This window comes from Lynx rufus, unplaced genomic scaffold, assembly GCF_022079265.1.
Source record: "Lynx rufus isolate CCGP_SWC_20201006 ecotype Redwood Valley unplaced genomic scaffold, mLynRuf1.p SCAF_5, whole genome shotgun sequence".
Classification (NCBI taxonomy): Eukaryota; Metazoa; Chordata; class Mammalia; order Carnivora; family Felidae; genus Lynx; species Lynx rufus.
This window is the reverse complement of record NW_025814867.1, coordinates 29,821,948-29,849,100: the sequence shown is the minus strand read 5'-3', so window position 1 is coordinate 29,849,100 and position 27,153 is coordinate 29,821,948. Positions and strand designations below refer to the sequence as shown.

The 27,153-nt window shown below is 44.0% G+C and overlaps 1 protein-coding gene across 1 annotated transcript; it reads right to left on the bottom strand.

Moving 5' to 3' along the window:
* Positions 1–1,769: 1,769 nt before the first annotated feature.
* On the bottom strand, positions 1,770–26,706 carry LOC124526747 (serotransferrin-like). The gene is made up of 17 exons (XM_047099882.1): positions 26,664–26,706; positions 24,463–24,635; positions 21,764–21,872; positions 20,783–20,959; positions 19,885–20,032; positions 18,975–19,030; positions 18,253–18,431; positions 17,359–17,536; positions 15,747–15,901; positions 14,297–14,387; positions 13,673–13,711; positions 11,816–11,974; positions 9,086–9,230; positions 7,861–7,925; positions 4,708–4,892; positions 3,323–3,512; positions 1,770–1,804 (listed from the first exon to the last, which is right to left on the bottom strand). The coding sequence occupies exons 1-17, from the start codon at positions 26,704–26,706 to the stop codon at positions 1,770–1,772; spliced, it is 2,127 nt and encodes a 708-aa protein (XP_046955838.1).
* Positions 26,707–27,153: the final 447 nt, after the last annotated feature.

Below are 27,153 nucleotides of genomic sequence, written 5' to 3'. Positions count from 1 at the left end.
CATCTATACTGATAAGGCAGTCTAGAGAGAGGAATAAATCAAAATAAGCAGAAATCATTTTAAGAGACTACAATATGCATAGCTGCATTTACAGTCACTAGAACAGTGTCAGGCTTGTGGTAGACAGTACATTGTTGATAAAATTAGCTTTGTTGCCTCATTGCAATAAGACCCCAGAGGAACTGTTTCACCAAACAAATGTAAAGAGTTATTATAGGATTTAGGGTAAGGGTGGAGTTTAGGTGAATATCAAATAAGGCAGAGTGCTGATAGGCTCAAAGCTGTGTGTAAAAAGGTCAACATCAGGTCCTAACTGCAAAGTGGACCCAGCGTCCTGTTAGAGATATGAACTATTGTGTCCAGAAATCCCCCATCTGCAGTTCTACCCCTAAGTGTAAATTGAGGCTGTAGTAGGAGTGAAGTAATAAAGGGGCAAACTGGAAAGTCACTTAGAAGGCAAAATCAACAGAACCTGCTGGCATTGGCTATGGAGTGAGAGAAAACAGTGAATTGAAATTTGACTCCTTGGTTTATGACTCCTGTACGTGGATAGAAGACCATGTCTTCAGCTGTTGTCAAATATATGGAAATGACAGTTGGACAGTTAGGGAAGCAGAAGAGGGAAGGGGCAAGATGATCCCCTCTGTTTTCTATTTGTTGGGCTTCTGATTGCTGTGAGAACTGTGTAGTATAGATCCATAGGCAGGAGGAAGTATGAGTATGGGGATGCAGGAGGCAGGGGCCAGGAATATAGTTAGAGATGTAGGTGCCCCAGAGTCATTCACATTGCGTAGGGAGGGCCTAGAAAGTAAGAGCATTGGATCAAGAAAAGAAGCCCAAGAAGATTTCCCTACAATTTCAGGGCTGGCAGGATGAGCCCACGGTAAGACCACAAATGGACAGAGAGGGGTAGGAGCCAAAGCAGGGAGCTGCCATGTCAGAGAAATTTGAGAGAGTTCCCAGGAAGAGTGACCAGTCAGCCATTCAAGTGCAGTAAACAGACTCAGGAATGAAAGAATTAAAATTGTTTTTTACAGATGGCAGATGGGCCATGACATTGGCCAGGGTAGCTGCAGGGAAGTGAGTGGAACAGAAGACTGATTTCTGTGTGTTCAGCCTTTAATAAGAGGCATGGAAAGAGTGAGCCTCCACCTTTCAGAAGAAGGAGAGAAGACAGGTCAGTGACTACTGTGGGAATCAGGGTTAAGTGATAATTTTCAGATGTTCCAGTGATTCACTTTTCCAGCCCGTTAGAATCAGAACCTCAAGTGTACCTGATAAAAATCATTAAAAATTTTTAAAAATATATAAGTCTTCTATATTTTTTTCAAGGCAAAAATAGCTGTACTCCACTGAACACTCCATTTCAATAACTCACTCAGCATCCTCCTTCCTGCCCCCCCCCCAACACACACACAGCCACTTACACTTGATTCTGTTACAATGACCATGCAGACCCCTTTCAGAAAGAATTCCTACTTGGCTGTGGTACCACATCAAAGCTGTGGAAGATGTCAGATGAACTTGAGCTCTGAAGGAAGTGCTCAGTTGCAAATGTATTTAGTCAGGTAGTGTTTAAAAAAAAAATTCTTCCAGGCCAAACATTTAGAAAAGAATGAAGTTTTTAAAAGATAACACCATAATAATTTTTATTTTATGTTCTGCAGAGGCACCACTGCCAAACTGTGAAGCCAAACAAAGACCTAAAGGGAAGCTTATGGGTCACATGAGCTCCCATCTCCATCTGGTGTGGCTCCTCCTCTTGAATTTTAATCTTTGTGGAAAGTACAGGCCTCCAGGAGTTCTGTGGAGCAGAGAAGAGAGGTAGGTCAGTCAAAATCTACTTATATTTATTTTTTGTTGAGTGAATGAGCAGTTAAGTGAGAGACAAAAGCACTCAGACGCACTAGGGGTCTACAGGTGAACTAGGCCATTCTCCCAGTGGCCTTCTCCACTTGCCCGCCCAGCTCCTGTATCTTTCTGGGCAGTACTGTGCACTAAGGATGGTAACATGGGTTCCCTGCCCTGTGTCATCCTGCACCTTGTGTCTTATAGGCATGTTTCCTACACCTAAATCCATGTAGCTGGAAGGAGCCTGGTGGGACTGTCCTCTCTGGCCTCCTTAGTCAGGTGAGGAACTAATAACAAGTACCTGGAACATGCCAGTTTCCAAGCCAGGGGCTGGGGAAGGAGCAAAGAATAGCAGACCGAGACTTTGTCCTTTTCTGGAGGATATAGGTTAGGTAAATGTAACCTGGGTGCTCACAACGGTGGCTGTGGGTAAGCGTGTTCCTTACGTTGGAACTATGGGACGCTGGCACAGACTTGCCGAATCAGTATCCCCACAGCCTGTGAATCAGTATTTTAAGGACCATGGCTCACTTATATGCACACAGGAGTTAAAGAATGACCTCCCTCCATCCACATGTTATTCTCTCACCTCTTCCGAATGATTTCAAGGGATTCAATGATGTCCAGCATAGTTAAAGTGCAAAGGTGTGTTTTATTGTTATTTTGAGGCTTAGAAAACTGGTGTTCTCAATGAGCAGTAGGTATAGCAACTTTATAATTATAAAAATTGTCATTGTTCAAGCTCTCAAAAGCAGTGCTGTGTAAGGGAACTTTCTGTGATGATGGAAATATTCTGTTTGCTCACCTGTCTGTTGCTACATGTAGCTACTGAATGCTTGAATTGTGGCTGGTGTAGCTGAGGAACTAAATTTTTAACTTTGTTTAATTTTAATTAATTTAAATTTAAGTAGCCATAAATAATTAGAGGCTGCTATATTGGACAGTTCAGCTCTATATAAAAAGGAGTTTAGTAGGGGTGCCTGAATGGCTCAGTCAGTTAAGCATCCCACTCTTGATTTTGGCTCAGGTCATGATCTCACAGTCGTGAGATCAAGCCTTGTGTCAGGCTCAGCATGTGGATCCTGCTTGGGATTCTCACTCTCTCTCTCTCTCTCTCTCACTCACTCAAAATCAGTAAATAAACTTTTTTTTTTTTAATTTTAAAAAAGGAGTTTACTGCAGAGCAATGAGCATTGGGTACATACAACCTCTTCCTTTCCCTAGTAATAACATGGAATTCTTCATGTCTGGGCAGTTCATTACCTTAGTGCCCTGAGCCTGTGTCCACCTTACCATCTGCCCATACAAGAAGCCTTTCACACGCGCTGGGATTACGGTGTTCTCTCATCATCTCGTCTTGTCTATTGGTCATCCCCAGAGGGCCACAGCCCACTCCTCCTTTTCTACTCACCACCTAGAACCCCACCCATGTTTGCTTGGCATCTTTCCCCATGCTGTTTCTCTTACTCACTTGAGGTGGAGCACTGTCTCAGGTTAGCAACAGCTGTGATATACTCTGGTCCTAAGTAAGATTTATATGTTGTGCCTTCCGGAAGTTTGGCCAAACATTTTGTGTCATCCTTGAACAGAAGGTCCTTGGTGTCTGAGTGGAACATACAGAACTGGCTCGAGCAGTCATTTTCAGTTTTTCCAAACATCTCCTGTCAGATAGAGGGAAAACACATGAGGGTCTGTGGCAGTGAATAGCTGAGAATACAAGGATTGGTTTCAGGGGGATGAAAGCTGGAAACCAGCCCTGGGGAAGAAAGGGAAGCTGCAGAGGATGCCTCAGGATGTTTCCATATGTCTCGCCTGGCGTCGACCCATTTTTGGCCCCAGCTTCATGTTTTCATGAGCCCCCATGTCCTTTATGGGGTGCATCCTAGTCTCACCTCTGGAAAGTCCCTCCCACCCACCTAGTCACTCCTGACTTCCCTGATCTCTCTTCCCCACTTCATTGGCTATGGCCTTGGAGACTGCTTCCAGGAAATGAGAGGACAGAAACATGTTCCTTCCAAGTATTACTATCAAAGAAGATATTAAACGGAGCACAACAAGGGGTGGTATAGGTAGTTGTTAAATTTCATGTTTGACTGCATCTTTGATCCCATCTTGGGCAAGAGGCTTAACTCTAGGCCTTGTAGGATTATAAGTGAAATGATGATTACAAAAAGTTTAACATTCCATCTAGCACCTAAGAAATGTTCATTAAATGCTAATTATTATTATCATTTACCTTAAGAGGGCTCATGAAAATATGCTATCTTAATTTTTTTTTTAAAGAAAACTAATGGCAGGCAGGAAGCTATTGTTGAGGGGAAAGTGGTGTTTGTGGGTAGAGGACTCTCAGGATTAGAATACTCAGGCAGCCTCTCCCCCTCCCCCTCACAACAAGGCTGGCCCTGGGTTGCTTGTTCTTCCCAGAGGACAAGCTGCCTGAGGATAGAGGTCCTGTGTTTCTGGCTGTTGAAATGGTTCTCAGTCTCTCTAAACAAGAGAAATACAGTTCACATTTCATGACTTTTATCAGTGAGGGCTAGGACACAAGATTACTCTCCTTCATTTTCAAAAAGGATACAAGGAGAAAATGATGGTACCATAGAGCAAAGTCAAGGGTGAGCAAGAAAGCAGATGCATGGACCCCAGAGCCAGTGGATCACGTGGGAACTAATCTCCAGTGACCTGGAGATATAAGCAGACCTGGGCCTGGGAGATCCAGTTCCACAAGTGACAGCCTCCCAATTCTAGTTTCCAGAAAGAGAATGCTGGAGTGAGGGCTGTGCTTAACACTGAACTCCCCCAAATAATCCACACACACCCAGGAAGAAAAAATGGCAGGCCCTGGCTTGTCCATACCTGCTGCTCAAGTAACGTTTTGCTAACACAAGCTGCCATATCTTTCCGTGAGACCACAGCGTGATTCGGGGCATGGGCTAGGAAGCATTTTTCAGCCTCTGTCACAGCCTTCCTGCTGCCATCAGGACACAGCAGCATAAAGTCTTTCATCTTCAGATCCTTAGCCCAATTTTCAGTATTATTTCCTGGGGACAGAGAAGGTGGGTCAGCCACAGCTGATAGCTTTGGTCAGGCACCCTCACTGAGGGTACATAACCAACCCACTGACATGTGAAGGACCTAGAGCCATTGGCCAGCAGAAGTGCACACACTGGGGTCACAGTAATGTGGAGAGGAAGAGATACTCACATGTATATAAGTCTGATTCAACAGATTCAACACTCAACCGAGAATTCCTAGTGACCGTCCCTTCCAACCTGTCCCACCCAACCAGGAGAAAGTGAAATATATCTGTGAATGATGTTCAAAAACATCTTCATTTCTACTAAATTCCAAAGCATCTGGACTTCTTGCTCTAGCACAGAAAGAACGTGGCCCTCTGTGCAATACAATCTGGCATCAGCAAGCAAAAGAACTTCCCCTGGGGCCATTTTGCAAGCTGGACCAGTGTTCTAAATCTGATGTGCTCATACTGGTTCTACATGAAAATAAATGCACACATGCTTCTGTGCGTACAGGTCCATATCCTGTTCTCAGCTTCTTCATTGTTTCTGTAATTTCCCTGAAAAAAAAAGAAAATCTCACCCATTTTCAAGGTTTCCTTCCTCCTGAGGCACTTCTCAAATATATTTTCCTAGTTTTTACTTCTCATCTAAAAGGCAGCGTTGCAATCTTTTTCTTAATTTAATTTTCATTTAATTTTATTTAATTGAACAACTAATGCATGAATTAGCTACCATAAAGCTGTGTATTATTTATAAAGTAAAAATACCTCTTTTCCTACCCTCCCCAAATATAGATTTACAGTTTTAATAGAAAACTCCAAATTGCCTGTGTCTCTCCCATGAGTAACTGCACACATCTTTGCTCACCTTCTAACATTTATCCTGCCCTTTCTTACCATTCCCTTCAACTCAGCTCCCTCCAAATGAAACCCACCATCATTCTCTCCAAACCAATTCTGTTCTACTTCATAATTTAAGCATTTATTCAGTACTATGTTGTCCGCCCTCTGTCAGATACAGTCTTATTGGAGCGGGAAAATAGCACATAAACCAAAAGCAACAATTCCGGATGCAGATAGTAACATTTTCTATTTATATTTCTAAATGCTGTATGAGCAGAGAACCATCTTGGTGAGAACATATTCATTAGGGAGAGATGGCTGGAGGAGACATGGTTTTAGGTATGTAACCTGTGTTATACATACTGACTGGGAGACTAACCTAGGCCCAACTGTCAGGGCAGACGATAAAGGCCTCAAAAGGGATAGAAGCTAAGAAGAGGAGTGGATTTTGAAAGAAATAGTAGAAGTTTGGACTCATAGCGGTTGAGGTTGCAGTGCCAGTGAACTTTGTATATAAAAATGACCACATGGCAAATAGAGACTCCAGGGTGTTATTTAGAAGGCAGTTGAGGCCTCTGCTCTACCTTCTTCTCAGGGGGTAAGGATTTTGGAGTCATTGCAGGGTGCAGAGGTGAGACCTAGAGAGAGAAACCCCACTCAGAACAGTACCAAAGAAAAAAAATTTAAAAATCAAGGGGTAACAAAGAACCAATCTAGGGGTAAAACTCAAGTCATAGGAAAAAGGGCAGCCTTTAAAGGAAAAAGCAAAAGTCATAGGAGAAAAGAAAGAAAAATTAGCCAACACAGTAGTCCTTCAAGTAAGTACTTAGCAACTTCTTTGTGCCACTTACCATAGTTGGGGTATAAAAGAAGGAAAAAAGAGCTCAAAGAGTTTCTGTAGCCACAGTTTATTACAGAATGAGATGAACCCAATGTACTAGTCATATGGATGGAAGATTCTGTTGTGGGATGGGGGCATGCCATCTTGGAAGGATTCTCAGAGGAGTTGGTGATAAACTAGTTCATTCTAGATGAGTTGCTGGGATGATCTGGGATTGGGTGAAGGGACATGAGAAAGGAAGCGAGATAATACTTACCTGCACTGTAGCAGGTTCTCTAAGCAGTTAGTGATAGGAGGGGGCAGGTGAAGTGCTCATTCTTACTAACTTTAAAAAAATTTTTGTTAGGTTTTTTAATGTCACGGCATCTAATATTCACCCACTAGTTTTAGTACCCATTGATGATTCTTGCTTGAAACAATTATTACTATACTGTTGGCCAAATGATAGTTTTTTTTAACTGTATAATTACAGTATTCCTCCATTTATTCTTGTCCGACAATAAGGAAGATGTTTCCCTTTATCCTCATTTGCTTAATCAGGATATTATTATCCCATATTCCCATTTTATTGAACAAGTCATTATCTTACTACCATTATTATTTCTTCTAGTGCTCAAAATGTCCCAGATTTGGCCAGTGGGGATCATTAAAAATGGCTCCTGTATATTTTGATATATCCCAAAATTTTCACCATGATGTTCCAGGCTCACCTTATATTTTTCCTGCCCCAGCCCTAGAATCAGCAATTTTTCCAAGTGTCCCTGGCTCCTGCTATTGGAGAATGGTTCTAGAAGTAAAGATCTTGGTGTTCATTCTCTCTGGTGTACTATTGTCTCTAGGTTTTTTTCAGTGGACCTAGAATATATTTGGAATATATATATTGGACCATTATATATATTGGATCCAGAAATATAGGAAATAGTTAAAAAGGACCTTTTGGGGATAATTCACAAAATCTTAGTATGGGCTGTGAACATGGTAAATATTAAATGCATGTTAATATCAATTTCCTGGTCTCAGTAATTATAATGTAGGCATGTAAGAAAATGTCCTCATTCCTACAAAGTGTGCACTGAAGTATTTAGGGGAAAGGCAATGCCTGCACCAATTCAGGGCCACTAGAAGAACCTCATGGTCCTTACCATTCTGCCTACCCAGGTGAACACTTCTCTCTCCACTGAAAAAAACAGGTCAAGGGTCAGAGCTCTGGAGTCTAACAGAGTACATACACATCCACAAAGGCATCCTGACCATAAGTGAACCCAGAAACCCCAATTTGTGGGGACAGAGGAGCATGTGAACATACCCCCAGTGTTCTCCATGACAGTCTGGTCTTTCACAAAGGCCACGTCTCCCTTCTCAACCAGACACCTGCAGAGTGCCAGACAGAGAGAAAGAGAAGAGAGAAGGTCAGAGAGACAACATCTGTCATTCAGGAGGGCCACCTGATAGATCCAGGGCTAGCCATCTGATGTCAGCAATTGTGACTCCCATTCTATCACTAATCTTACAGATTACTAATGTAAGTAATAAAGAAAAGAAAACAAAACCTCCAATTAGCTTTGTGGTTATCTAATCTCAATTCCATACACTAAATGCTAAGTTATGGCATAGTTTCTTCAATAGAGCTACAGCACTTCCCTAGCATCAATAGAGATATTAGAGGGGCAGTGTCCCAATACGGTGATTCCTTACTCACACTGTACTTTGTAAAAATTGGGAATCTGTGGACTGTGAATTGTAGTTACACTAACTCACCAGGTGGTTCTAACTGGAGAATTAGGATAACCTTTCTTTTCTCCTTCACTACTGAGAAGTTCAGTTAGAATACCACCATCATTGTGCAGATGATGGACTCATGAACTACTAACACAAGGCTGAATCATAAGACAGTTAAAAAGCAATAAGGTCAAAAGGTGCATAGGCATCTTTGTATAAGTAACAAATACCCCATGAAATAGAATTGGCAGTTGGGAATGTAGAAGTCCTATAGGTTACTTTTATGTATTGCCGGGTGAGTATGGCCATAGGTTCCCCAGAGGTGCCTAGAAAAGCATGAACCAGACTCCTGACTCCTGTATTCAACTATGGCAGTGTTTCCTCACCTTGGCAATTGTGACATCTTGAGCCAAACAATTCTTTGTTGTAGGATGCTTTCCTGTGTGTGTAAGATGTTTAGCAGCCTCTACCAATTAGATGCCAGTAGCACCCTCCCCCAACCCCATTTGATCATCAAAAACATCTCCAGACACTGCCAAATTTCCCCTGAGGGGAAAATCGCCCCCCTGTTGAGAACTTCTAATCTGCATTGTACTGTCAGTCTTTGCTATGAGAGCCAGGTCTAGAGATAGTGTTCTGGAGGCACTTGGATGCTCCTTCACACAGGGTTCTAATAGAGTTGCTAAATGTGGAATCCTAATACATGCAAGACTAACAGGCCAGGAACATAATAATCTCACTTTAGTTCCTAAAAAGCAATCTTGTCAGGGCTGGGTTTATCATTATATTTGTGTCAGGATTAAAAGACTCACCTGAAAGCCCCCGTGTAACCATAGTATCTCTCATGGCTATTGGGAAAACACTCCTTTCCTGGAGTTTTTGCCGAGCCAACACACAGAGCACAGAGACTGGAATTTCGCATAGATCCAGGGGCACAGCTCTGTTCGAAAATTTTATCTGTGTAGAAGGACAAGAGAAAGTCAGCTCTTCCTAACTGAATCAATATGAGTAGCTTTCATCTAACACATAACAGGTGTGTATGGCCCAGGATAAGTGGAACATATTCATTCTGTGACCCACCACCAAGTCAGGACCTGCCAGGGTCCAGGCTTTAAAAGAAAACTTAATTGAGGCTGGGAATAGATGTCAGTAGAGCATTACAAGTCAGGTAGAGAGGATTCCATGGGTACGTGGATAGTGTCATCATTTATCTAAAGAGAGAAGAGAAGGAAATGACATGAAAATTGACATAAAAGGGATAAAATTGAAGGTCTCACTCCCTGAGCATGTGCCACTTGTTTTCAGGATTTTCCTTCCATTGCTATATTTTAGAAGAGACTTTAATAGAACTTAGAACTCCAAACTCAATTAAGAGCTTGGGGGTTTTACTCACAGCTCAGCTGCTCTCTGATGGCTATGAAACTGCCAGGAAGTTCAGAAGAGCAGAGGTAGTGCCCTTGCTGGTGGGGAGCCCAAGCTTTCTGGGTATCACCCCAGCCATACTTTGCCTCCTCTCAAACTGCTGTCAGAGAACACCCCAGTGCAGAAATATCCCCGGTCCCTACACACAGGACTTGTCTGGTTCATAACTGTCTTCAGAGGACTCTCCTTTATTTTTATTTAAAAAATTTTTTTTAACGTTTATTTATTTTTGAGACAGAGAGAGACAGAGCGTGAATGGGGGAGGATCAGAGAGAGAGGGAGACACAGAATCTGAAACAGGCTCCAGGCTGTGAGCTGTCAGCACAGAGCCCGATGCCAGGCTCGAACTCACAGACCACAAGACCATGACCTGAGCCGAAGTCGGACGCTTAACTGACTGAGCCACCCAGGTGCCCCAGAGGCCTCTCCTTTTAAAGCAGTTGCACATATTTGGAGGTGTCAAGGAGGAAGTACTCAGAAAGTTGATGTAAATAACCATTAGAAAATATTTGTCTATGGTTAACTTACATATACATTTTTCAGGGGTAGAACTAAACTCATACCTGAAGATATTCAGTGGACACAGAGAATAAACTGGTTTTCACTGCTTTGAAAGGGCCTAAGAGCTGGGCAGCCCCTCAGTGAGATTGCCAAGACCTTAAAGAGATCCAAGGATTCCACACATTCACATTACCTAGAAAGCCCAGTGGCAGGGATTGTACTGTCCACCCAACAGTCATTTCCCCTTATTCCTTAGTAACAAAGATCTAGTTGGGTTTTTTTCTTTTAATTTTTTCTCCATTGTTTTTTATTGGGAGATAGATGACATGTAACATTACATTAGTTTCAGGTGTGCAACATGATTCGCTATAGCAATACATTGCAAAATGATTCCCACAATGAGTCTAGTTAACATCCATCACCGTATGTTGTCACAAATTTTTTTTTCTTGTAATGAGAACTTTTAAGATCTGCTTTCTTAACAACTTGGAAAAATGCAATACAGTTTTATTAACTATAGTCCCCATGCTGTACATTACGTTCCCAGGATTTATTTAGTTTATACCTACAAGCTTGTATCTTTTGCCCCTTCACCCATTTTGCCCATTGCCCCACCCCCCACCTTTAGCAACTATCAATCTGTTTTCCATATCCATGAGCTTGGGGTTTTTTTTAGATTCCACATATAAGTGAGATTATGTAGTATTTGTCTTTCTCTACCTAAAATACTTCACTTAGTGTAACAACTTCAAGTTCCATCCATGTTGTTGCAAATGGCAAGATTTCTTCCTTTCTCATGGTTGAATAAAAGTGTTTTGTGTGTGTGTGTGTGTGTGTATCTCAAATTTTATTCGTTCTTCAGTGGACACTTAGGCTGTTTCCATATCTTGGCTGTTATAAATACTGCTGCAATGAACGTGGAGATGTATATAATTTTTTGAGTTAGTGTTTTCCTTTGGACAAATACCCAAAAGTGAAATTGCTAGATCATATAGTAGTTCTATTTTTAATTTTTGAACAAAGTTCTAGTTTTATTTGGGACAGAACATGCCCAAATAAAAGAGGACATTCTCGAACCTCTGTTACAGCTAAGAGTGACTGTGTGCCTGAGTTTTGAACAGTAAGAAGTTACGTGAAGTAATTCATTTAGATTTCCTGGATAGCTCCTTTAATAAAGCGACAGCAGGTGGCATTACACTTCAAGCTCCCTTTATTCCTTGCTCCTTGAGGCTGCCTGAATCATGGATGTGATGGCTACCATGGTTGACCTTGAAGACAGAGGCCCCGTCCTCACAATGGTGGAACAGAAAGAGAGGAGCCTGGGCTTCTAGTGACCATATCAGCCAGCCATGGACTGCTTACCTCTTTTTTTTTTTTTTTTTAAACGAAAGAGAGAAATAAACATATGTTTACTCAAGCCATATGTGCAACCAAAAAGAACCAGTCTTATTTAGCTCCCCAGCCCTAGTAACCCTTTTAGGTATCTCCTTGAGGTTCATTTTAACCAAATTTTACTATTATAAAACCAGGGCCACAGCATTTTGCACCATACCACTTTTTTCCAGAATACCTCTTTCCAGCCTGGCTCTGATCACAGCACCCTCTCAAGATTCACTTACCGAATTCACAGCTGTTGATCCTGTTGTAGAGCAGGCCCATGGGGATGTTCCAGCCAGCAGTTCTATCTACTGCAGTGTGGCAGGACTTCCTGCCTTTCAGATTGTTCCAGGTGAGGGATTCATCTGCTGATTTTTTAACCACAGCCACAGCAAGATACCCTACAGGAAAGACACAAAAAAAGAAAGTATTAACAACCCCAGACCTTCCAGAGTATCTATCTACAATCAAAATCTGCCATTTCCCTATGGAAACAAAATTATCCCGAATCATTCCTTCTGCCTTTGAAAGGGTCTTCCCAATAACTGACTGAGATGTAGCACCTGGTGTGCTCAGTAGAGAATGCAACTCTTGATCTCAGGGTTATGAGTTCAAACCCCACACTGGGCATGGAGCCTACTTATAAAAACAAAACGTGGGGTGCCTGGGTGGCTCAGTCGTTTAAGTGTCTGACTCTTGATTTTGGCCCAGGTCATGATCTCAAGGTTCGTGAGTTTGAGCCCTGTGTCAGGCTCTGTGCTCACAGTGCAGAGCCTGCTTGGGATTCTCTCTCTCTTCCTCTCTCTCTTTTTGCCCCCCCCCCACTCATGATCTCTCTCTCTCTCTCTCTCTCAAAATAAATAAATTAATTTAAAAAAACAAAAAAGCAAGACTGAGAGGAAGTACCAGTCATTCTGTCAGATGGAGATTATTCTGAACTTAAAAAACAAAATAGTAAGAAAAGATCATCATCAGAGCAATGGTTGGTATACCAGTCTTCCCTAAATGCATAAAACTAGTAAAGTTATAAACCAGCAACTCACCTTCCACTGTGGGGTATCAGAGGAATGGATACTGAAAAGCACATGTGACTCTTACATTTTATACAGTCACAATTAGGAAAGAGTAGTAAATGACCAAATAAACTACAGGGAATATTCTGGCCATGAGGAGAATACAGGTTGGCACCAAAATAAATATGTGAAGTAGAAATTCAAAATCAAGTCAGCTGCCATCTGTAGCAGGAAATACAGGCTACTCCTAAAACTGTGAATAGAATATCAACCCATGATTTCAACCTTCCAATTTAGTTAATTCAGTCAACTGTTCACACCAGAAAACAGAGAAGCCTTATCTGTGGAGTAAGACCAGGTCTTTCTATTTTCAGCTAAAGAGTCTGGCTCCTAGAATGAGGGGGAGAGGCTGGGAGGTTGTAACAGGGGAGGTCACAAGGACAAAGTTGCACACTAATGGCTGGAAAATGGCTGGAGAGATCTGAGCACCGGAGCTCTGGGACCCAGTGATCACCTTGACAAGATTTCCAGTCTTGTTCCTATCCCATCTTTCTAGACCCACCCCCACCAGAGCATTAACTGAGAGCCAAACCGGCCTGGGTTCCTGGGCCCAGCCTGGCTGGGAGACTGGGTAATTTCATGCTCCTAGACATATGCCCTTGTGAGCCGCTCTGCTCAGGCCTGCCAGGCACATATGAGCAAGACTCCTGGTGCTAACTCTCATCTAAAACTGTCCAGGCCTCATGTAATACAAAGAGTTGGGAGTGGTGAGGAGGGTGTAAATTTGCTTGCTGGATATAGGAGCCTAGACAACTTGTAACCGCATGAGCTGTTGGTCCTCTTATGGCATCCTTAAAGGATGACAGTACCCACTTAATAGGATTAAATGAGAAATCCTGCATGCAAGTCATGGCAAGTCTAAAAGAGTAACCATCATTATCAATTATCATCCTTCTAGGGTTCTTTTGTAGTCTAAAAATTGGTCTCTTTTATTGCCTTACCTACTTCTGATTTGAATTTAAATATACCTTACCCTTTCCCCAAAGTAATAAGAATGAAATTCCTGAGGTACCAATCCCAACTCACCTTTCTCTGGCATGTTGCTACACTCAGGGCCTTCAGTTTCTAGAAGAAAAAAATGAAAAAATCATTAAACATTTATTCATTGAAAGTCATGCCATTTCTATGTGCAGCTCAGAATAAAAAGAGCCAGGAAAACAATCTATATGTTACCACATTCCCAAACAGTCCAGGCTGTCTGGATGATTCAAGTTCACTTTCACTCACTGGCCTCTGGAAGTTAGCCAAAAATTGTACATTACAAGTTTCCTGCTCTGTTTTGACCTGTGGCCACAGTGGTCCGGCTATACTTGAATCCCTGCACTGGGACTACAGGAGAAGTGATTTGGGGAAGCAAGAAGACCTTCCAGGAATCCCAGCTGTCCTCTGCAGAGAGGTCACTTTTAGCTGGAACTTCCCAGTGCGAAGCTTCCTATCCCCCTGGTGGAAAGTATGATAGAAGATTCTGTCCTTTGCCATGACTGTGGGGATTAGAGATGGGGAGGGGGGGAGCCCAGAGCCTAGGAAGCAGGAGGTGCTCAGTAAGCAAGAGCTTTATGGCCAATGCGGTGTGAATCAGGCTATGATTTTCCCATCTCTTCTGACTGGCCCAAAGGAAATAAAACACTGAGAGACACTCCCTACACTTACTGTAGTTCTCTGCCAGGACAGGCACTAGACCACACTGGCCTGCTATGTAGATGAAGCCTCCATCCAAGCTCATGGCATCAGCCTCTCCTTTCTGCAAAGACACAGCACATTAAAGCAGGTGACGAGGCTATCTCCTGTCCTACCTGTCCTTCCAGCTGTTTCCTTGAAGCAGCCTTCCCAGTACAGGCCACGAAGGCCCCAGGAGATAGCAGGTACTTATACCAGACCCCCAGAGGATCTATCAGTCAGGAACACCCAGCACAGAAAATTAAAATGTACTCTCATTTTCACCCAAAGCATGATGAACTGATGATTATTTTGGGGTGCCTTGCTTAGCTTTTCCAGGAGCAAAGACCCACATTGAGTCCTCCTATCCTCTCATAAGGATGCACTGTCCTACAGACATTTCTACAATAACTTTCTGGAAACCAAAGTTCTTATTTGTAAGACAGATGAGTGGCATCAGGGACACAAGGCCATGTCTGTGGCATAGAATGCCTCCTGATGGGGCTCCGGCCCTGAATCATGGCCATGCGGTTGCATTCTCTTTCAGTGCTTGGTGTAGTCAAAGTGTTACTGAATGAGTAAAATATTCTTGAACGACCTAATTGTCAGGTTTATAAGTCCTGAATTATAGAGATGCTTAAATTCCACAAGATTGCCAAGCTTTCCATTGGGCCTGGCAATATACTTTTTCAAAATATACCCTAAAGGAGTAATCAAATATATGGGAAACTATCTCAGTAAAATGTATGATTCATAAAATGTAAAACATGCAAGTATAATTCATAACAGCAAAAAGACAGAGACTAAATGATATTATAGATAATATGGATAAATGGCTAAGTAAACTGCATCATATCCACACTATGAAATAGATTACAACATTAAAAGATCATGTTTTCTAAAAAATGATTTGTGGCATAGGAAAAGCTAACTAGATATCAGAAAAAAGTGTAGTGAATTGTGAATATGATATGATCCCATTTAACAGGATTTTCTCTGAGTTAGAAGATTATAAGTACTTCTCATTTTCTTTTTTGTACCATTCAGGATTTTCAAAATTCCAAAAGCAGACATGGGATGCTCTTGTGATCGACAAAGCTAAACTTCTGCCTGCTTGCACAATCAGGACAGCCCTGTCACACTTGTCATGGCACACCATGGGTCTCAGGCACACCACACCATGGTCCAGCCTCCCATAAGCGGACACAGCTCAGAGTGCCCTCCACTGTGTCCTAACACCAGGAGGAAACAGAACCCTAAGGAGCCCTTCAGATCCATAAAATCAAAAGTACTGAAGCTCCTGTGGGGCTGGGCTCCCACACACGAGGGCAAGGTTCCTGGGAATGCAGGTTTTTATATCATTCCTAAGAACACTCACTCAGCCTTAGGGACAGGCAGAGAGCCGTGGTAGAGATGCTGCCCTGTGGGGGCAGCAATGACATACCGCGATCATGGCAATACAGTCTTCGGTAGACTCGGCTGTTTCACACTCTATTTTCCCTACGCTGTTTACACTCCACGTGTCACACTTGGCCTTCTCATGGTGACTTATTGCACACCATTTCACCTTCTTGCATTCATCCTTTGAGGTATCAGAGCCTAGGGGATAAGGAAGAGAACCAGATTTAGATGAGGCCTCAGAAGTTCCTGCTGGCTACGAATACTGCTAACTGTCTTCATGAAAGTGCTGGGATTTTGCCAGCAATACACAAACAGATCCCATTCAAGGAATTAATAGCCTTAGAAAACAAAGGCAGTAACAATCTCTTTGTTGTATCATTTAGACGATAATTTCTTCTAAGAAGCCAACTTCACTCACAACCCCTCTATCACTTCAGTCAGGCTCTTCCTGGTTTTTTTTCTTCTTTTTGAAATAGCACTTAACTACCTGAGTTGTTCCTTTTTTTTTCTAATACTTTATTTTTTTAAGTTATTTATTTATTTATTTATTTATTTATTTATTTATTTAGAGAGACAGAGGGAGAATCCCAAGCAGGCTCCATGCTGTTAGCACCAAGCCCAATGTGGGGCTTGATCTCATGACCATGAGATCAGGACCTGAGCCAAAATCAAGAATCAGACACTTAACCGACTGAGCTACACAGGCACATCCTGAGTTGTTCTTATTTATTTGTTCATTGTTTATTATCTGTTCCCTGCAGGAAAACATAAGCTCAGCCAGGGCAAGGGCTATGCCTGTCTTATTCTCCAAGGCACCCTCATTATTCAAAGGCAGTGCCTGGCTTGTGGTCAGTGCAATAAATGTCTGCTGAATAAATGGACATCTATTCAATTTTCAAGTTCAGTTCAAGTCACTTCCTCGGGGAAGCTTTCCCACAGCTCCAGGATCTATTTTTCTTTGTTTTCATGGTCTCATCAGACCATGATATTTTGTTCTGTTGTGTTTGTTTTCCCTTCTTTTGAGCAAATCTATCATTTGTAATCAATCATTCAGTAGAGTGACTATTCATTATTTGTCTTCTCCACTGGTGAGAAAGTTTTATGGCAGCGGAATCTTATATATGTTGGTCTCACCATTGTATGCGCAGCACCTAGCACAGTTTATGGCTAGATGATCAATAAATGTCTGTTGGATGAAAGAATGATCAAGCAAACCCCACAATGATCCAAGGAAGTTCAGGAGCAGGATTAACCCGTCCAGAGCTCCAGCTTCATTATGGCACATGTTGATCATAATATGGCTGCAGATGTACAAGTCTGTAGTAGTTTTGTTCTTTTTGCCTTACTTTGTGCCAGGCTAATTGGTTTCACAAAGTGGCCAGGCAGGGTGGCCCTGATTTATACAAGGGAAATGATACTAGTATCAATCCAAATCATTTTAAGCATAAGTTTCCTTCAATGCCTTTTGGTGATATCCAGGCTCATCTCATGATGACCAATACCATTTAGCATCAGTCTGACACTGGGTGGCAAAGCTGGGCAGATAAAGAAATGTCAGGGTGGGCTTCTGGTACCTGGAAAGAGTCTATTGCTGGTCCCTTCCCTTACCAGGTTTTCTAGCTCCTAAGGTCACATGATCCTTCCCTAGTACTTACGCATATCTTCCCTTAGATTCCGAAGAGCAGTGACATACTCATATCCCAGGTACAGCCAGGTGTCCATTTTAGGGGGAATCCTTAAAAGCCCTTGGGCAGAGTCCTTAAACAGCAGGTCCTTCCCCAAAGTTGAGCTGAAGAGCTGGAAGGCTGTAGATTTGTCTTTGCCATAATGTTCCTGTATATAGTAAAAGACAATAGTAAATGGCTGCAGCAACAAGGAATGCTGCAAAAGGAGACTGAAGAAAAACAAACCCCCCAGAAAATGAAATTAAAACCATGAAATTTTCAAGATTCCAGGAGAGAGGGCAGAAAGGACTGCTCTTTCCCACCCAGCAACTTCCCCACCCCCAGCCCTCTTACAGTCATGCAACATGTTTCTGTGGCCTATCCCCCTGGCTGGGTTGACAGCTCACTGAGTATAAGAAATGGATCTCCTTCAGAGGCTGACCCTGTGTGATTACCACTTAAACTCTTGATAGATGGAATGGCTTGATGAGAGGAGGTTGGCTCAGTGCTGGGATTCTGCTGCTCTAAGGAAATAAAGCTGGCTGTATGTGTAGCACCCTTGTAGTCAGGCTGAGGGACATTGGGAAAGAGATCATTTCCTTCTGGGGATGTCATGGAAGGCCTTATGGGGGAGGGGGTGTTTGCCCTTGGCCTAGAAGTCCTGGTTTAGATAGAAAGAAATAGAATTAAGCAGTAATGCAGGACTAGACCCCGTGTGACTCTGAGTCCCTGCTGGGCACTTTCACACAAGTGGATAATATGTGGCACAGTTCCCACTATGTCCTGAAAACAAGGAATTCCATAGTGGCCAGAAGGGAATGTAGGAAAATGTCCCAAATCCAATCAGGAACCACTAAGCAGGAGGGAGAACAGTGAATTCAGTACCTGGGCCTGGTTGAGAAGCTCCCAGATCAAGTCCTCCTTGCCCCCCACACTTCGGGCCACAACAGCGTGGGAAGGAACCCTGGCCAGGTAGCAGTCCTCATATCTATCCACTGACTTCCGGGAGTTGTCCCGACAGAGCAGCTCATACTGGTCCCTGTCAGCTTTGTTTGGCAGGTTCTCTATGGGAAGAAAGCCTGGATGAGCCAACTGTAGCCAGGACAGAGCCATGAGCTGTAGTCTCTGTCCCTATCCCTTGCAATCCCAATAAATCATAACATGTACAAGCTGAGATGCCTAGAGCAAATGAAAGCCAGAGCACATAAGAGAACTGACGTAAGATCCCACAACCAGTCACAGGCAAGGAAGCTTCTGATGCCTAGTGCAGGGGTGACTGCCTGACACCCACAACAGGTCTCATCTCAGCGGGCCAAGTTCAGGCCGAGGTCAGCCAGACGAGCCCCCAATCCTTTGCTGTGGCAACATTGACCGGCAAGAAGGGTTCCTGTGTCCAGGAGGTTGAATTATGGAAAGAGGCCCAGGAGTCCAGGTGAGGACCCCATATGTACACAACTCTGCACAAGTAGAAGCCCAAGCAATGATAAAGTAGGAACACAGTATGCTCATATCTAACTATGGCCCATGAAGAGGAATGCAGAAGGAGGAAAAAAAAAAAAAATCCCACAGCCTGGAGGAGATATGCAAATTCTTCTCCTGTCATTTACCCAGTACTGTGGAGTGCTTGACAAAGGCCACTTGCCCAGCGTCATCCATCAGACACCTGTGGGAAAGAAATACATTAAAAGGATTACTGCAGGGTAGGCCCTTCTCCTCAGGCTTAAGGGTCTGTCTGATCACACCATCCAGCTTGGGGACAAGGGCAGAGCCTGGTGAAGGCCTCTGAGCAGACCCACAGCTGAGGAAGCGCCATGGGGCACTGATATGCCACTAAGATGGGAGGATGAATTTATAGGAACTAGAAATCCCTCATAATGTTTCCCAAAGCAGCAAAAAAAAAATCATTGAAAATATTTTAATATAGAACAGAGTTTTCAAATTTCTGAAATGGAAGATAAATACATCAAGTCTCCTAAGAGAGGAAATGTGCCCTTGGCTGGCTATCAAATTTTAGGATATAACCAAGGCAAAAGATGTAGCAAAAAATCAGCCATTGAGCTGTCTGCACAGGGGTAGTGAGGGAAGACAGGAGAGAGGCCAGTGCATTGAACACAAGACACTGCTACAATAGAAAACAGAGGGTCAGTCACAGAAGAATGGTCCAGACACTAAGGATGTGCCTGCCCCTTAGGCTCTGCTTAGCCCAGTGAGAGGACACATTGGGCAGGTTCATTGGGCTAGACTAAGTTCATTGGGCTGGACTAAGAAATCAAAAGCTCTGGGGAGATAGAAAGGGACTCCAGGAGAGGTGCTTCCCTGTCAGATATCACACGAAAGGTGTATGCACTGGCCTGGCCTGGAGGAGAGTCCCAGCTGAATCACTGAGTCACTGTGAAGAAATTAAGCCTCCTGGACACCTCTTTGCAGGCTGGGCTCTGCTGTGGGCCAGGTAGGGTCTCACAGCCTAAGGACATTGGACACTTTGGCCATCATAGAACAGCAGCTGGTCTCACTCACTTGAAGGCACCTGAGTAGCCGAAGTATGGTTCATGGTTGGAGCAGGCACACTTTTCTGTGTCTTTTCCCACACACAGTTGACACAGTTGGGGGAAGGTTGTCCGATCCACACAGGGAACACAGCTGCCCATGAAGAAATTGGATGCTGCTGCTCAACATAAGACATGTAACACAGGCCATGAGCCACCCTGGCCACACACCATGAGCCACAGCTCCCAGTCCAGGATCATGAGAGAACAGAGAGTGACTAAAGGAAAACCAGTACACCCAGTCCCAGCACACCATTATATGTGTTCACTGACCAAGATCAAGGTTTTCCAAGAGGGACAAGTTAACCTTTGTCCTCCGACTTCCCTCCCCAAGAACTAGGCCTGTGCCTGCCATTGACCCAGGCCTGTCTCAGGTTGCTGTCAGCTCCCCTCTCTGCCTGTCAGACTGGAACATCTCAGAGAAAGGTTTCCTCTAGGAATCCTATCTGAGAGATAGGAGACCCCCATATAGAGGTACAGGCCAAGTTCATGGCCAGCAGATGGCCACCAGAAAAGCTCCAGCAGAATGGGAAACACACCGCCACAGACAGGAAAGAACCCCAGGGAAGTGAACAGTAGGGCCGAGCAAACTTGGTCCTGACTGAAGCCCTCTGTCAGGCTTGATGCCCTTCCCCCCCCCCCCATTCCTCAGGACAGCCGCTGGTTGGATGTTAAGAGCTCAGAGAAGAAAAACACAGCTGACCCCTCCCAAGGACTGCTGATGTGGCAGAACTGACCAGCTTAAAGTTGGTATACCTCCCACCTCTACCCCCAAAACCCATCACACATGATCACCTGATCGTGTCTGAGCAACCCCAGTTTGGCCTGTGTAGGCCTGCCTGATAGCACTCACCCTCTTGCCCACTTACCCCTCAGAAGAGAGTCACGTGGCTCAGGCAACTTCCAATAAAGTAAGCCCATGGGGATGTTCCACCCAGCAGACCTGCCAAGGCCTGTGTGGCAGGATTTCTTGCCTTGGAGCTGGTCCAGATTGAAGTCACTGGTCTTTTTCACCACAGCCACAGCATAATAGTGGGTTTTTTTATCTGCAAAGGGACAGTGTGAATGAAAGACCTTTAGCCTGGGGAACAGTTGGAAACATTGCTCCTTGCTGCTGGGCTCCTGAGTAGAAAAAGGGAATCCACAGGGCACATTTCTGTTGGGTTGGGTCATAAAGAGAGAGAGATCAGGAAAACCTGCCTTGACTTGCAGGGGAAAGAAGGCACCACAGAGAGAACATTTGTAATAACCCTCCAGGCAAACACAGGGGCAAGAAGGCCACATACACATGTGGCCCAAATACTTTTGCCTACCATGGCCCTGCAGGGTGTCTGTCTGCCTATACCTACCAACCCAAGCCCACCAGGAAACTGGAGTTGTGGCACAAGGACCACATTCATTCTAAGTACTTCCTGTCCCCTGACACAGGCCCAGGGACAGCTGGTTGCTCTCAGAAGAGATGCAAGGCTGTTGGGGCTCTGAGCATAGGCTCCAGTGTGGTCTCTCCCCTGTTTGTGGCACCTATGGTTCTTGGAGGGCTCCTCTGTGTAGCTCTCAACCCCAGTGGTTCAGGTCAGGTTGTACACAGCCTTCTCTGTTTCTCCAGGGAGCACATCTCCTGGCCCAGAATGTCAGTGTCAGGAGCACCAGTCCTCAACCATCCCAAAGCCCCAAAGGCCTTGAGTTGTGTCTTCAGCAGCTGATAAGACCTCTCATTCCCCACTGATACCCAATGGGGAATGCTCATCCATCTTTAATCCCCATTACCTGCCTGAACAAGACAAACTCAGCATCTACCAGGAGAGAACAAGAGCAACAAACTCTCTCCTGGGTCCTCAGGAAGAACTTACCATCTTGTGACTCATAGAACTCTGCCACTACAGGCTTTAGGTTGTAGGGGTGGAGGCCCGCCTCGAACACCAAACCTGCATCCAATGTCACAGCATCTGCTTCATTTGTCTGAAAGGGATAAGACCAGATCCTGATGAGGACCTTACTTCCGATAAACTTTTGGTAAACTAAAAGTATATAGTACGAATTTAAGGAAATCATGAAAGAATATAAATAAAGTGGAAAAAAGGGGAAACAACACAAATGAACACACACGTATGAACTCAGTATTTGAAAACAGAAAAGGAAAAATCAGAAAATGAGGAAAGGCTGAACTAAGAAATCAAAAGTAATATGGCAGAAATAAGTCCATATTTACCAGTAATAACAATTATTAGTGGCCTAGTTTACCACATAAAATAAATGAGATTGTCAGAATGCATTAATAAACAAAAGCCAGCAATAAACAGTTTTCAAAAGATGCACCTGAAACAGAAGCACACAAAAAGTTGAAAATAAAGGAATGCAAAAAGCTATAGAAGAAGACTACTGAGCAGAAGAAAGTTGGTGTAGAATGTTAATATTAAAAAAATAGAGTTTAGTCAAAAAGCACTGCCAGAGATAATTAAATAATGATAAAATACCAAATTCACCAAGAATGATAGGATTATTCCCTCATACACTCCTGGTGGGAGTAGAAATTTAAATAACCACATTAATTGTCAACTACACCCCCAAAAGAAAAAAGAAAGAAAAAGAAACAACATTGAATTTGCTTAAAAATCAAACACGTTTGACATTGTCTTAAAAGTCAAATTCAGGGGCGCCTGGGTGGCGCAGTCGGTTAAGCGTCCGACTTCAGCCAGGTCACTATCTCGCGGTCCGTGAGTTCGAGCCCCGCGTCGGGCTCTGGGCTGATGGCTCGGAGCCTGGAGCCTGTTTCCGATTCTGTGTCTCCCTCTCTCTCTGCCCCTCCCCCGTTCATGCTCTGTCTCTCTCTGTCCCAAAAATAAATAAACGTTGAAAAAAAAAATTAAAAAAAAAAAAAGTCAAATTCATATCTCACGGCACAGCAAGTCTGCTCCTATACACACACACACACACACACACACACACACACACACACACACATATTCAAGAGAAACTTGATACTTGTGTCCCAAGAGATTTATATAAAAATATTTGTCATTCCCTGATTAGAATAATAGAAAGCTGGAAATAGCCCAAATGCCTAATGACCAGAAAAGAAAAAATAAATTGTGGTATACTAACATAATGGACTATTGTAGAGCTCTGAAAATGAATGAACAATGGCTATATTCAATGATATGGGTGAATCTTAGCATAATATCGAGGAGGAAAAAACAAGTAGGAGAAGACAACACATAGTAATGTCACGTTTAGGAAACTTTTCACAAATCAAAAATGTGTCGTGATTCATATATGCCTATACACATCTTAAAATGAAAATAAAAGGCAAGAAAGTTTTAGGATTCAGTTTGCTCAGGATGGAGAAACACATCGGTGGTTTTAAGTAAGGTCAGTGGGATATACTACACTAAGTGGGGCCATTCGCATAAAATCCAGTACTACCACACAGCAGCCCTAGAAGTAAGCTATTGGCAGTGATGAAGTTTTGAGAACCTGTGTTAGGTTCGTGGATAATATTATGTTATTAACATTTAAAAATAAAGAGGGGCATGCATGGACTAAAATGGAACAAATGTCATAATTCAATGGTTAGAATTAAACTATGATTGCAACTGAGATCCAATTAAAACACACACGCACGCACAGCAGACCAGCTGTTCTTATCAAATCATTGATTCCTTCAGTGAATCATACTCTATCTGGCTGATCTCCCATCTCATTACTCCTTCTAGTCTCCTGCTTGCTCTATTCCTGTCACCCTGACTTCCCTACAGCAGCTTCAAAAAGCCCATCTTTCCTGTCTCAGGCTCTTTGCACAAATTGTTGTTCACCACCTGGTGTATTCTACCCATGGCACCCAGCAGCCTAACCCATTCTCATCCTTAGGGTCTCAGCTCATTGCTTCCCTCTCAGGGAGATTATCCTTGATACTCAGGCCAAAACAAGTTTCTTCTGAAAGTCTCTGTCAGAGCATTCTACTCTTTCCCTTCATTGTACATCACACAATTTGAAATTATAGTCTATGTGTTGCATGTTTTTCTTTTCTCCTGACTGTACTGTAAGCTCAAGACTAATGACCATGTGTGTTTCAATTCACCACTGCAGCCCCATTGCCCAGCACAGGGTCTGACCCACATTCAGATGTGCACAAAGACAAAGGAATGAAGAGTTTGAGGAAAATCTAGAAAAACAAAGGGTTCAGCAACCATCTGAAGTTCGCACTGTATTTCTCTTCCCTGGGAGCATCATTCAACTTCCCGTGATATGTCAAGAACTTCCAAAACAATGTCGTATAATAATTTTGATAGCAAACATTCTTGTTTTTCCCCTGAATTTAGAGAACTTAGTGCCTCAAAATTTCCCCCTTTTCAGAGCATTGGATTTTGTTTCAAGACTCCTTAAAAGTGAGCACTCCAATTTCCCTTTCTGAAGTGCTTTTATTAGCATTGGAGGTTGACTGTCACACACACCAGCCTCCTACCTGTGGGTAAAGAGTTGTTCCAAAATAACAGAAGAGAAAGGAAAGTACAGATTTTCTCCCACTCCTTTTTAGGCAACAGTGACTTACCGAAATGGCCCTGATGCACTCAAGGTAGGAGGTTTTCTTCACACAGCTGACAAAGGGACCAGTCTCAAGGACCGTTTTCATATTTTCGCTGAAACTGGAGCACTTACTGGCTTCATGATTTGAGACAGTGCACCATCTCACAGTTTTCTCAGGGGAGACAGCCAGACACAGCCCTAGGAGAAAGAGGCCAGAGGTCCCTGTGCTAGTGGGAGAGACAGCAGCACCCTCTGAAGGGTCTTGAAGGCTCCATCCCCTCTATCCTGTCCTCCTCCCACTCCTCCCATTAACACCCCAGGGCACAGATTCTGCTGCCTTCTGAGGCTGGGGACAAGATAAAGGAACGCTAGAGTCCTCCTAGTCACCTGCTAACCACCCTCTGCTAGCCAGAGGGATGTGGGCTTGACCATCAGCTCTCAAGTGGAGACCACTGTCTACTCCTCTCTGTTCTCCCTGCCTCCTTGCCTCACCATCCTGGGACTGCCACGGGACATAAGCCTTATCGGTGTGACAGGGCGTTTTCAGCTACTTGAAGGCAGTGGCTTGAAACTACAGTTTGGGGAAGCTAACAAGGTAGGAATTAGCATCTTTTGTTTATTTATGTTTTTAATATAATTTATTGTCAAGTTAGCTAACATACAATGTATACAGTGTGCTCTTGGCTTCGGGAGTAGATTCCCATGACTCATCACTTACATACAACGAGGAATTACCATCTTTTAAAGATGATGGAACTGGGCTCAGAAACTGATGCTTTAGCCAAGGTCACCCAGCCTGTTAGTGGCTGAGACTGGCCTAGATACCAGGTCTCCAGACTTTGGTCTCTACCCAGGGAACAAAAGAAGATGATATTCTGAGTTATTTTCCATCTGTTTCACCAGTAGGTAGGGGCAAATGATTAATGAGATAATGAATTTGTCTATGATACTTTTCTATGATCCTCTGTTCCAGGAATAACTAGAACTCCACATCTTTAGTGGTTCTCTCTGTTTCCAATGACCCCTCCTTCAATCTTCATCAGTCTTTTGGGCTGCCATTAGAAGAAGCTAAAGCCATCCATGTCTGTAGCTATTAAAATCATGTGGTTGCACTACTCCCAAAGCCCTCTGTCATCTCTACTTTCTGTGGATCAGCAGCAGAAGGCTGACTCAGGGAAGCTGATGAATATCCACAAATCACAAAGCAGGAAAGGGGGAGGGCAGCGGTTCTCCAGAATGCATAAAGAGGGGCCACAGGGAAGTTACTGCCCCAACCACACTTTACCCTACCTGTGCCCATGAGAAGTCACAGGAGGCATCAAGATTCAGTGGCAAACCCTCTCTAAACTGTCCCACCTGCAGTCTCATAGGCAGGAATTTGTCCTGAGTCCTGCATTTACCTTGCACAGTCCTATGAGGTGCTTTTGGGGGGGGGGGGGGAAGGGAGGGTGCACAGGGGCAAGGCAAGTAATGCAGGGCCAATTCTCAATGGTAAACTTCTCCAGGAGAGACAAATAAAATAACTAAACACAGAGGCTCCAAAGGTGTAACAAATGCACCGGAGTGGCAGACGAAAGTTAAAGGACAAAGGGAACCAAGCAATCTCAGGAGGTGATGGGCATCGGCAGAGGCCATCCATTGGCAGGCCCCACACCAAGGATGTGCTAGTGCCTGGATCCATGGCCTCATTTACCCTCACCTGACCCTCTCAGGCTGGGGCTGTACTGCCCTTCTCACTGGTGAGAACACAAGAAGCCTGGCTTCAAATATGCTCCAAACCTTTCAGTGGCCCTGCTTCTTAGCAGGACATCATCAGTGCCAGGAGCACCTGTGGGACATCAGACTGCCAAGGTTAAGGGCGGGGTCAGATCCCAGAGGTCTTGAATACCATGTTCAGCAGTTCAGACTTGACTCAGGCGGCCTCATAGAAGGGATCTGATAAACCATGATGTAAGTGCTCTAATTTGTTGTATTCTAATACTGTAAGTTTTACTGGACAACGAGGAGGAGGAAAGCAAGGAATGGAAGCAAGAAAGCACAGCGGGACACGAAAAGGCAGCAGAGGCACAGAGGGGAACTCGAGGCAGTCCTGAAGCAGGTGCAGGGGTGCCGTGGGGAAGAGCGAAGGAAACGCTCAGGGAACCCAGGGGGCGGTATGTTGGAGTACGGGGTGAAAAGAGCACCTGGGCTGACAACTATGTGGGCCTCCCCTGCACCAACACTCACCCAGGACCGCGCAGGCCAGCAGGGCGCGGACGGCGAGCCTCATCTTCCTGAGTCTGTGGCTTGGAGCAGCGAGCACAGACCTATGGGCTTCTGCGCAGCCTCCCAGCCCTCCGCACGGCTTTATCCCCCGCACCGCGGGCCAAGCAGAATCTTTGACCTCCAATGTTTGCACAGCCCGCTTGCCCAATCACCCCTCATCCCGCCCCTTTCATTCCTTGCCCAGGCCGATCACCTCATTTCCTGAGCTCTAGAAAGATGCACGGATGGTATCCAGCACAAAAATGCTGATTGTAAGGGAATTAAAGAAAAATCAACCCTTTGTTAATACGCGCTCTCTCTGTGCCAGGAGCAGAGCTGCAGCGGAAAGGGGGTTGGTGGGGGCGGGTAGATCTGCTTCTGAATCTGAGGATACCAAAGCTGGCCTTGCACCAGTCCTGTGTATTCATTCCACAGATAATAGAGGAAAGGAACTACCCCAGATCCAGACTAG